Below are 11,793 nucleotides of genomic sequence, written 5' to 3' on the forward strand. Positions count from 1 at the left end.
AAATCATGTGATGAGGTAAAAAAAAAAAAAAAACTACAGGTCTTACTATGCTTTTCAACCATTGTTATATCGGACTGCCTCCACCTCTGCTGGAGGAAGAGCAGCCTCCAAAACGCTGCTTCATACCAGCATATATGTTTTTGTCCCAGTGATGTTGTCCAGACTGAAGGGGGCGCCAGCGCAGCGCCCGGCTAAACCAAAGAAGAAGTCTTCAAGTTAAGGCTTTAAAACTACTATACCCATGATGCACTAGGAGGCACAACAAACGTGCTAATACCAAACATTTCACTCAATGAACCCGGCATTTTAATTCTTGCTGCGACATGAGGTATCTGAATTAATTTCTTTTGACTTAACGCAACGATTACTGAAGGTTTCGCCGTAATGTGTACCATTGTATGTTTACTATTTTCGCTAAATTCCTGGTTAAATCATTTCCGTTCCCTGTCAACTAACATTAGCTGCGGATGCTAGGCTGACTGCTAATCACCGTTAGCAAACAAGCTAACCGTTAACGTAATTCCCGTTACTGTTAGTGTGTTTATGCTAGGTATCTTTATGGTGTCCTTAAGTTTGGTACCATTCTATTTTGTCTGGTTTCAGACAGAATGTGTGGTTTAACGTTAGAAACAACGTTAACATGTGTCGATATTAACTACTATAACTACACTTAACGTTAGCCCCGAGCTCGTCTTCACCAACTGTTGACGTGTGTTTGATGTTACACATTTTATTCCGGCTTTTGCCAGCTGTTGTGCACCGTACTTTATGCTAACCTCGCTGTCATAACTATGAGTATTTCTTGGTTTCGCACACAAAACGTATGGTCACGTCAATTATTATGTTAAGTGGCATCTAAAGGCCCTAGCTGTCGTTTACCTTAAACAGCTAGCTGTGATTTTTGCTGTGTGGTTGGTATCTGAAATATTTGCATCTCTTGCATGTTTTCTGGGTATTGTCTCGTGCTGGAGTAGCTAGCAAAGCTTCTTTGCTTCATGCATACATATGGGTCAGTTTGTTGTATATTTCGGGTATGTCCAACACAAAAAGAGTCTGCACACATACAGCAGAGTGTTAAATATTTGATACATAGTAGGATTAGACTTGTGCAAGACACCTCTTTCAGACAGCGAGCAGTATCTAATACATAGGTATGGATTGGTGCAAAACAGATCTGTGAGCTGCGTATGTGGTCTGATAAACAAGAGTTTTGATGGTTTAGTAGAAGGTGTGACAGGTAATCAAAAGATGTCCGCACTGTCCTGTTCATAAACTGCCTCCATCTCTTAAAAGGTGGTGAGGTAAATATTGTAAGGCAGGGCGCAGGAAGCAGCCTCATTAGTTGGGTAATTATTGTCCCTGGTCAAAGGGTAAACCATGGAAGAGCTGCAGATAGTGGCTGTGTGCTCTTAAAGCAGTGGGTTAAGTAATTTGACATGACAACAGCAAATTCTCATGAGCTCATACCCGTCTTCTGTGTACCATGGTGTCTAATGTGAGTTGCTGGCTGTGCAGCGTAGTCCCTTTTTGTTAGGTAGCCAGATGCATGGAGAAAATATTTATGGATTTAGAAAGAGGTTGCTGTTGGCGCATACAATTGCTTTTCAGTTTGTACTCGGTGGATTGGAGTAGCTGTGTTTTAAATTATTGACCGTCTCAGTCCTCATAAATAATACAACGTGATGATGTTACCATATTAAGGCCATGAAAGTGCTCCAGCAGACCCTGAGTCTGTCTTTGGATGAAGTGGATATTACAGAGTCCCTGCATGTGTTGTGAAACCACGAAGTGGAGCCGAACCTACAAAGTAGAGCAGTTGCGGAGCCTTTGATCACTCGTGCATATGATGGGACTTGATGTTTCTGCTCTTATAGCTGAGAGGACTGGTGATGAGGGGGCGATACACTGAGTCTATTCAGTGTCGCAGACCCAGCTTAAAAGAGAGACAGTGGCTCATCTGTAAGGTGTGGGTGGAGCTGTGCCCTCTGGCTGTCTGCTCTCAGTTTCTCGATGACATTTCAACTGTGGAGAATTTCCGTCAGATTCAGCCGTAGGTAGGAAACGTTCTGGGTTTGATGGCGTTGTATTTTCTTTGTGGTGTGCCATGTTAGCTTGGAGGAATCTGCTTGCTCTGTGGTTTTTTTTTTTTCGCTGTATTTTTTTGTTCAACATTTGGCTCTGGTCTCTGCTGAATGAGTAAAGAGGAAGTGACAATGAAAGAGGGAGGAATACTGACCAAACTTGCTCAGCTGGCAGGCGATGTCCCCCACCACTCATTTCCCTTTTTCTCCTCCATTAAAGCCTGTGTAATGTTATTTGTGCTGAGTTGTGGGTTCAGATTTCAAGTTATTCTTGCACGACATAGTCAGTGGCGTTGAAAAGTTGGCCAGGAAAAGACGATTATTCTTCACTGTTGTTTACATCCTCTTCATAGGATTGTGTCGTGTCACAGTTTTCATGCCTAAAGTTAAATTTGACCAATGTTCATCAGCAAGTGAGATCCTGAATACGTGAGGCCTCGTATTATTTTCAACATTATTTCTTGAATCTAACTTTCTACCGTATGATCAAGAAAGCTTCAGGGACTGTCGTCTTATTTCAGAATGGAGAGTGACCAGCCCCTACCCGCCTGTCTTCACAACATCAAGATGCACTCTGTAATGGATTCTTTTGTCAAGTTTCAAACTCTCTCATCTCTCTTAAAGGTGTTGTTTCCTGTAGCCAGCTATGGCACCAGGGGACGTGGTGCCAGACCATGCCAAGCAGCTGAAGTCCAAGGAGAAGCGACCTGGAAACAGGGCATCGAAAGCAGACTGTGAGCCCGATGGGTCCTTTGTGTTTGAAGCTCACGAGGCTTGGAAGGACTTTCATAACTCCCTCAGGCATTTCTACGAAGTAGGAGAGCTCTGTGATGTCACACTGAAGGTAGGTCACTCAGTCCAGACTCAAGTAAAGAAAGAGATGTGTTTGTCCTATATTTATGTCTTAACTGATGTTTATGTCTTCAGTGTCAGGTTAAAGGCTTTGATTTCATAAAGAATACAAAATAGATGAGAGCCTAATTAAACAAAATTTCAAGTTGAGTGTGGTTGTTTGACATATATCCAAATCTCTAAATAGCTGCCAGAATCACATTACTCTGTCTGAACAGTCAAGCTGTGGACATGAATAAGCAGTGAGTTTATTAATACTGTATACAGGGTGTGTCGTGTTGCCTGTTTTCCAACCTGCATTTTGTGTCTGTCTCTTTTTGAAGGTTGGCAGCAGGTTGATACCATGTCACAAGCTAGTGCTGGCTTGTGTGATCCCTTACTTCAGGTGTGTTCTGTTTTTCTGCTTTATGATTTGATTGAGCTCTATAATAGCACAAACAGATAAGATGGTTATTTTCTAACTAGTGGACACATATTACATGACAGCTAAACATACAGAAAGTAAGCAGCAAAGAACTGTCTGTAAACACCAGAGGCATAGTCACCTTGTTCTTGTCTAAGCTGCTATTCCTTCCATCAGGGCCATGTTCCTGTCAGACATGTCCGAGGCTAAGCAGGAACTGATAGAGATCAAGGACTTTGATGGTGATGCCATCCAGGACCTGGTGCATTTTGCCTACTCCTCCAAGCTCACATTAACCGTGGACAATGTGCAGCCTCTGCTTTATGCTGCCTGCATCCTTCAGGTAAAGAAACACAAATACAATCAGCCGTCAAGCAACACAGACATTTAGTTCTCTCTGTAAAACTGCTTTGTTACTGCCTGGACCTGCTAGGTGGAGTTGGTGGCGAGAGCCTGCTGTGAGTACATGAAGGCCCACTTTCACCCCACCAACTGCCTGGCGGTTCGTACCTTTGCTGAGAGCCACAACCGCGTGGACCTGATGGACATGGCGGACCGCTACGCCTGCGAGCACTTCACCGAGGTGGTGGAGTGTGAGGACTTCACATGCGTGTCCCCCCAGCACTTGCGCACTTTATTGTCCTCCGGCGAGCTCAACATCCACTCAGAGACGCAGGTGTACAATGCAGCAGTGAAGTGGCTGAAAGCAAACCCACAGCACCACGAGGCCTGGCTGGACCAGATCATGTCTCAGGTGAGGGTGTGCATAGCTTCGGTCTGAAGGGTTTGAGCTCTCTTACATGAATGTTGCATCTTCCTGAATTTGACTGTCAAAGTTTTGCATTTGTGTTTTAAAGTTCCTCTCTTTATGTTCCAGTAAAGTTAGACTTTATGACCGATTTTACTGTTTACCTGAAGGTTTAGCTACATAACTGTCTGTAAAGTTAGTGTTATGTATGTTCACAGCTTTGTGTAATCACTTTTACAACCACAGTAAGCCTATGCTGCTCTCCCCCTCAGGTGCGCCTCCCCCTGCTCCCTGTAGAGTTCCTGACTGGAACAGTGGCTAAGGAAGAGATGATCAAAGGTAACCTGAGTTGTCGCGACCTGATGGATGAAGCCAGGAACTACCACCTGCACCTCAGCAACAAGGCGGTGCTGGACTTTGAGTATTCAGTCCGTACGATACCGCGGAAACACACTGCAGGTAGTACTTACATGGTGGTTGTCTGGCTTTGAACACGTAATGACTGATTTTATGGCATGTGTAGTAACATTCAGCACTTTTTCTTATCTTCTTCTACCGGCTACATTCATTGAACAGAATGCTTTTCTCTGTGTTCATGTGCTGCAACACGCTCAGTCTTCATAACATAAGAAAATTTACACAAATATACTACATTAGATATTTGCTGTGTGTATTTTTTTCATCTTTTAAAAATGTGTTTGTCCTGAGGTTCTGTAGTCATGAAGTATGAGGTGTCACTTTGCCAACTTTTTGTTCTTTCCTACCACTTCTTCAGGGGTTTTGTTCTGCGTGGGAGGCCGGGGGGGTTCTGGTGACCCATTTCGCAGCATCGAGTGCTACTCCATCACTAAGAACAGCTGGTTCTTTGGCCCTGAAATGAACAGCAGACGGCGACACGTGGGTGTAATATCTGTAGGAGGTAAGAGGGCTTATATATGATAACACCACAGCAAGCAAAAGACGGTGCATGAAAAGATGAACAGATGGAAAAGTTTAGAAATTGAAGAGCACAGGAAAACATGACAAATATTATACACTCAATCCTACGCACCTGCAGCAGCCCTGCAATAAATCTCACCTGCATGAAGGTTATAATGTTCAGGTTTTTCCAAAATGACTTAGAAAATGAAATATTTGCTTCACAGATTCACTTCAAATCAGCATCGTCATAAAGGCTTCATATCTGTTTGATGTTGGTCTCCTCAGGTAAAGTTTATGCTGTTGGTGGCCATGATGGCAACGAACATTTAGGCAACATGGAGATGTTCGACCCCCTCACCAACAAGTGGATGATGAAAGCCTCCATGAACACCAAGAGGTATTCAGACACTGCGGTATTCTGAATGTGAGAGCGACTTCCTGCTTTGGCGAGTGTGCCATCACACAAAGGAGGCTGAGTTTAAAAATGCATTTTTTTCTCCATGTTGGCCATCCTAAGCCGAACAGGATGGATGTGAAAACAAGTCTTGGTTTGGAGTGTGGATGATAAAAACAAAGCACACCAGGCTTCTGCAGTTGGGAATAATTGACACGCTATTTGACTTCGGTTGAAAAAGTTCCCTCCAGTGTACCATTTACGATCTACTGCATGTATTTACTGCATGTGTAGTAGTGTTGGCTAAACAGCAGAAATGCTGCTTTGAGCAAAGATGTGTGTGCTTCTCAGGAGGGGTATAGCCCTGGCAGCTCTCGGCGGTCCTATCTATGCCATCGGAGGCCTGGACGACAGCTCCTGCTTCAACGATGTGGAGCGCTACGACATCGAAAGCGACTGCTGGAGCGCCGTGGCTCCGATGAACACGCCCAGAGGAGGAGTGGGATCTGTGGCTCTGGGGGTGAGACTGTAGAAAGCTGTGAATCGCTTGTGACTGATACATGATGTCTGCTCTGGTCTTCACCGCTTCATCATCTTCTCCTTGCCAGAGTTATGTGTATGCAGTGGGAGGCAACGATGGCGTGGCGTCGCTGTCCAGCGTGGAGAGGTTCAACCCGCACCTCAACAAGTGGACGGAGGTCAGCGAGATGGGCCAACGGCGGGCTGGAAACGGAGTCAGCAAACTCAATGGCTGCCTCTATGTCGTGGGTGAGAGCAATAAATACACTAAGATGGATTCCAAAGGCCCGATCACTGCCATTCACTGACTGAAATTACACTGACTTCATGACTTTTCACTTTTTTTTAACATACATTCAGGTCACACGTCTGTGTGTAAAAATTGGATTTTTATTGAGAGCCACTCAAGGTTCATTAGAAGTCAAAAGCTGTTTCAGTACATGAATTCTTTTAGCAACAGCGTAATCCTGCTCAAAGCAGCTGAGTGTTAGCGTTCGTCACTGCCACTTTGACCCCTCTGCAATAATTACCTCTCCCGTCTTTCCTAAAGGTGGTTTTGACGACAATTCACCCCTGAGCTCTGTAGAGCGCTTTGACCCACGAATGCACCGCTGGGAGTACGTGTCCGAGCTGACCACCCCCCGCGGGGGAGTCGGGGTTGCCACTGTGATGGGAAGAGTGTTCGCAGTCGGGGGTCACAATGGGAACATCTACCTGAACACAGTGGAGGCTTTTGAGCCTCGAATGAACAGGTGAGGAGGAGAAGGATGAGGACTGTGTGATGTGTGGATTTTAGGAAAATGACCCTCTCTTGTTGTGTGACTTAAGCTCCCTGTGTTTGCCAATAATTTAAGAGCTGAAGGAGACTAACTAATACTAATACTAATAATAGAAACCCTGCAGTATGCACGCTGCACATTGATCAGATATATCAGGTTGAAGCCTTTCTCAAATAAAATCTGAATTATGTTACAGGAACGTCAAAACTGAATTAAACTTGATGGTAACCTGGAAAACAGTCCGATAAGTTTAATTCTGCTGTGTTGTTTGGGACTGTCACTATGTCGTCCTCTTCTTCTGTTGTGATTTATATGCGTTTGCTGCTCAGATGGGAGCTGGTGGGCTCAGTGTCTCACTGCCGTGCCGGAGCCGGAGTGGCTGTCTGCTCGTCTCACGTCAGCCAGATCAGGGACGTCGGCCAGGGCTCCAGCAACGTGGCCAACTGCATGTGACCGCCAACCCCTCTTACTACCAGGTGACTGACGGCCAGGCCACCATCAGATCTGATCACTGCACAAGCACACGACACAAAGCACAAAACAGTGATGGAGTGATTTCACCCAGCGACCTTTATTGCTGTCGCTGCCGTCTGAACATCAGCCTGAAACACTCTAAGGCTGATGTTCGGCTTGCACACAGTGATTGGTAATAATTTAGGGAGGTTTTACTGACTTGAAGTGCACATCTGACAAATCTGAAGTCTTCTCTGACAAAATGACACGTTCAAGACATGTTTCTTGACTCCTGCTGGTGTTATTTACAGTCAGTGATGTAGTATTTTGTACTGTATTTTCTTCTGTATGACTGCCTTGCCATAGTTTTGACTCTTCTTGTTTTAAGGGAAAATAGTAGCTGAGCCTTGTATTTGATGCAAGCTTCTTGAGACTGAGAGATGAGTTTGGGTTCAGAGCTGTAGGTGAACTGCACACTATGAACGGAGAGTTTGTAGTGGGCCGCCATGAAAGCATTTCAGAGGTCTCTGTCTCTGGTTTACTCTTCAGCTCTGCAGTTGTTTTTGTAATCCAGAGAGATGTGATCATACTGGATTACTCACCTTGTTTGCAGTGCAGCGTTCAGTCAATCTGAAATAACAATAAGTACAACAGTCAGTGTACCCCAGGGCCTGTCTATGAAGTACATTTACATATGGCATCAACAGACACGCATACCGGCGCTGCAGAGGGGGCTTTCCTGTAACAACAAAACCAGCTGAGCTTGTGTTGCAGTGTGATGTGTGGAGCTAACGTTACAGCTGGCTTTGTGAGACTACACAAAAAGTTTCCCTCATCCAACTGACCTCTCTGGTTATTTAAATGGCTTCAAATGAGGCTTAAGGTTCAGTTTCTCTTGACTGTCCCTCAATATTAAATACGCCGATGTTGCTCCAGCGTGTGGGTCTGCAAAAGATGCTACTAGCTACTTTAGCTGTGGAAGGTACTAACACCAAATTCACAGATTTAACGCTAAAGCAACATAAAAATGGCAAAACTTACAGGTTCTTTTCAGGTTTGATGTCGGTATCAATCCATCTTTGAGCTTCAGTTTTGAAGTACAACGATTAGCAAACCTAACGTTATAACTGCCTAAGAGTTTTTCAGTCGTTATGGGGACATTTCTATCAAGTCAATCCACTGAGTGGTCGGTGAAGACATTTTTGTTGGTTCTTGCAGCCAACAGCAGAGAAATAGGTGTGGGTTGCTCAGAATTTTACCTTCACATCTTCATCTTACTGACATTATAGTAGAAAAATAGTAGTTACCAGGTGTAACTCCAGTTCCATGAGTGCGTATGTAGCCCTCTACCTGCATGCAGTGGCAGCTACAGTAAATTCATTAAATATGCTAAAACTTTTATGACAAAGTCAATGCTGTGGCAGACCATGACACGGATTAAACAGTTCTACTGCCCACCCCTCCTGTCAGTGCACTTTTTAAAGGTACTTTTCACCGTTCTTCTATCGGCGTTTCATCAGTAAGCTGGATCGTTCCCGAGCAGCAGCTTTTAGGGATTTGCCTGTAATTGTGTTTGAACAATCATTTTAAGGCTGACTGGGACAAATCAGTCACTGGTCAGGAAGTGACAGAAGAATTTAACCGCTGCAAGTGCCAAACACAAAAAATGTGTCAGGGGACGCAAATCCAGTTCAACCGCCTGCCGAATCCTGAGTTGCCACCTTTACCTCGACCTCAGACCTGAGGACGGTTTAATAGCTATAGAGCTGAGAGTCGAGGAGCGATCAGAGCAATACGATGCACCTCTCCAAGTCCAGTTTTCAGTTTTACATTATTGTACAGAGATCTGTCCAAACTGACAGGGACGGATTTGAAAAATTCAAGATTTGTGTTTGACGATAGCTGGACTGTCAGAAATCCTAATCAGAGTGCTTTCAGATGTGTGTGAGACTCAGCTGAGGTTTGTCTCTGCAGATGGTTATGTTATATTTTAATATATGGACATTTTGTATAATAAGATAGGTGTACCTTTGGTATTATTCTTTACTACACCATCTAATCTATTGCTGTGCACTATTTTCCTAGAATAGATGTGAAGTCTGAGTATATTTTTGTCCTAAATGGAGAATTTCATGTTATTCATGTTTGAAGAAGTTTATTTTACATTTATTTAACAGCCTATTTCTGCTCTGTCTAAGAAAAATCACATTGTTTCTGGCAACAGTTTTGTTTTTTTTAGATTAGGCTGACAGAGTTTAACAAATGCGATACACAGTTTATACTAGAAAAATACATATTATTGCACAGTTTGTGTCCTGCCGGTGTTCATTCTAGTGCATATTATCAACAATATATTATCAGTATTGTTGCAGACTTTGTTAGCAAATGAGCCAGATGCTGTCTTTTGTAAACTTTACTGTACTTTGTGTTCTTCCTCCTCTTGACTGCTTCCATCTTTTGCTTTTTATTTACATGTTATTGGTATAAATTGATATAATAAAGTTATGTGTAAAGTTCATTGGTGGGATTCCTTCTTTTTCTGTAACACTTCATGAAATATTGCCTCCTCGTCCGGACGGGCTCCAAACAAACTCTTCGGCAATCAAGTTAATGTGATTATCAATATTCACATCAGACTGTGCTGAACTGAAGAGTTTGTGGGAGTTTCATGGTTCATTTTCCTGCACACACACTCTTCTTTTCTCAGAGAAAAGTCATAAATGTCCAGTTTCCTGAAAAGTAGGAAACGCTCAAGTTTTCCTGATTCTTCCATGTCTGTTGAACATTAACGTATAACTGAGAATATCATGTCAAATTCTGTATTTGTTGTTTCAGTAAAATCCCATTAAACCAAGTTAAAAAGTAACAGCTTGGCGGCAGATGTTTGGCAGCGTAAAGTTTACTGACAGCTGACATGTGGTCTGGACTTTGTGGTTTCACTGCGTCGGATACGTAACGTTATTCAAGTGTTTGTGTTATCATTCTGCACTATGTGTTATGACTTAAACAGCCCTGGTAACAAATAGCACATAGAAATTGCATTCACTGAAATGTCGTTTAACCACTTGATTAGTACATTTTACTCATGAAACACATCGAGTCCCAAAAAACGTCATCATCGATCATTCAGCAAGAAGAAACATCCAGAACAAAATAATTCTTTGTTGAAATCTAAACATTACAAAAGTTTTTCAGCCTCAGAAAATGTTACATTTTGCTTCGTGTTTATCCTTTTTAATAGTTATTTTGGTTCTGTGAAACTCAAATGTTTCATCCTTACTGTTACACCACGTGCAGTGAAAACATCCAGCTTTGTTGTATTCTGTTGCAAACCGCCGTCCGTCGTTATGTAGAAAATGTGTCAAGAGGTCAAAGTGTGTGTCATCTGTCTTTTACTGCTCTCAGTCTTTGGACCCTGGACGGATGCTGAAAAGAGGTGAACTGAAGAGAAGATGCTCAGAGGTCGGATAAGTGGCAGCTAGTGCACATCACACACACACACACACACACTCGGTGCCAGGCTGAGGCGTTTGGAGACAAGCAAGAAGATATTAGCATGTGTAGAAACACACGTTAAGAGGTGAACACAGAAACATGGACAGGAGACAAAGAACGCTTCTGCAGCTGCTCTGCTCTGCTGCTCTCCTTGCTTGCAGTAAGTCTCTGTTTGATCAAATGTTTCTTAGTTTTTGTGACACTTTCGATCCCTGAGAGTGAATTTAATGATTATGCCGACCGTGAGGAGGTCAAAACGTAAATGTGAGGCAGCTGTCCAGGACGTGAATTAAATGTGCTGCATTTTTAAAGTGCCTGAGTGAGCAGACCTGAGACGGAGGGAAGGCACTTTAATTTAGTTTCAATCAGTTCCCACAAATCTCCAAGAATTAATAGAAAACTCAGCATTGATCAGAGATTATTCACTCACGAATGGCATAGCGTTTTCTTGTTTTTCCTCTTTTTTTAATACTAAACCAAATAGTTAATAGTTTTATTGTCAAATTAAGAAAAAATCATGTTGTACAAAAGGTTTCTAAACCTTTTTCTTTGTTATATCAATCTGTAGTTCTTTGTCTTGATCTGTGACAAAATGAGCTGCTTAGAAAACGGACGCTGCCTTACTGTGTTTACCAGTCGTCTTTAGAAAGACGTGATGTTTTGTCCTTTTAAATTATTTGATGATCTAAGTTTATTTTCTAATCTGAAATGTTTAGTTTCAGTGGGTTTATCGTTGTTCTGATGTTTCTGAGGCAGCACACTGTCTCAGGTGAGGAGGAAACTCTTTGCTCTGTGGTTTTCTTGTTTCTTCGTGTTTTCCAGTGGTGGTTTTGTGGTGGTCTTTCAGCCCATTACAGATGCATGCACACCATGTGATTCTATAGTGTCCGTGGAAGCTGTTAAAGTCAAACATTACAGAAAGATATATATGAGGCGCTGAGAGGTGACTGACATGTGGATCTGTCATGGGACTTTTATGATTGATGGGCGTTCAAATGGTTGTCTGGCCTGTGAAAGTCCACATCAGCAGGCCGACCATGTGTTTTTCTCTCTTTCAGTGCTTTTCTTTTGCTGTCCTTCCTCACTGGAAGAATTATTAAAGTATTAAAAGTAAACCTGTGTTATGTTGTTTTCAGTCCGTTGCCAGT

At 42.9% G+C, this 11,793-nt stretch overlaps 1 protein-coding gene across 2 annotated transcripts; it reads left to right on the forward strand.

Moving 5' to 3' along the window:
• Positions 1–232: 232 nt before the first annotated feature.
• Positions 233–9,668, forward strand: klhl8 (kelch-like family member 8). 2 transcript variants are annotated; one of them, XM_076758213.1, is made up of 12 exons: positions 233–328; positions 2,706–2,925; positions 3,257–3,318; positions 3,514–3,679; positions 3,770–4,090; positions 4,357–4,543; positions 4,860–5,003; positions 5,291–5,402; positions 5,751–5,919; positions 6,008–6,167; positions 6,469–6,670; positions 7,027–9,668. In XM_076758213.1, the coding sequence occupies exons 2-12, from the start codon at positions 2,728–2,730 to the stop codon at positions 7,148–7,150; spliced, it is 1,845 nt and encodes a 614-aa protein (XP_076614328.1). In that variant the 5' UTR covers positions 233–328; positions 2,706–2,727; the 3' UTR covers positions 7,151–9,668. The 2 variants fall into 2 exon arrangements, with proteins under 2 accessions (XP_076614328.1, XP_076614329.1); XM_076758214.1 differs by lacking the exon at positions 233–328 and adding an exon at positions 1,937–2,054.
• Positions 9,669–11,793: the final 2,125 nt, after the last annotated feature.

The sequence above is a fragment of the Chaetodon auriga genome, chromosome 19 (assembly GCF_051107435.1).
Source record: "Chaetodon auriga isolate fChaAug3 chromosome 19, fChaAug3.hap1, whole genome shotgun sequence".
Lineage (NCBI taxonomy): Eukaryota > Metazoa > Chordata > Actinopteri > Chaetodontiformes > Chaetodontidae > Chaetodon > Chaetodon auriga.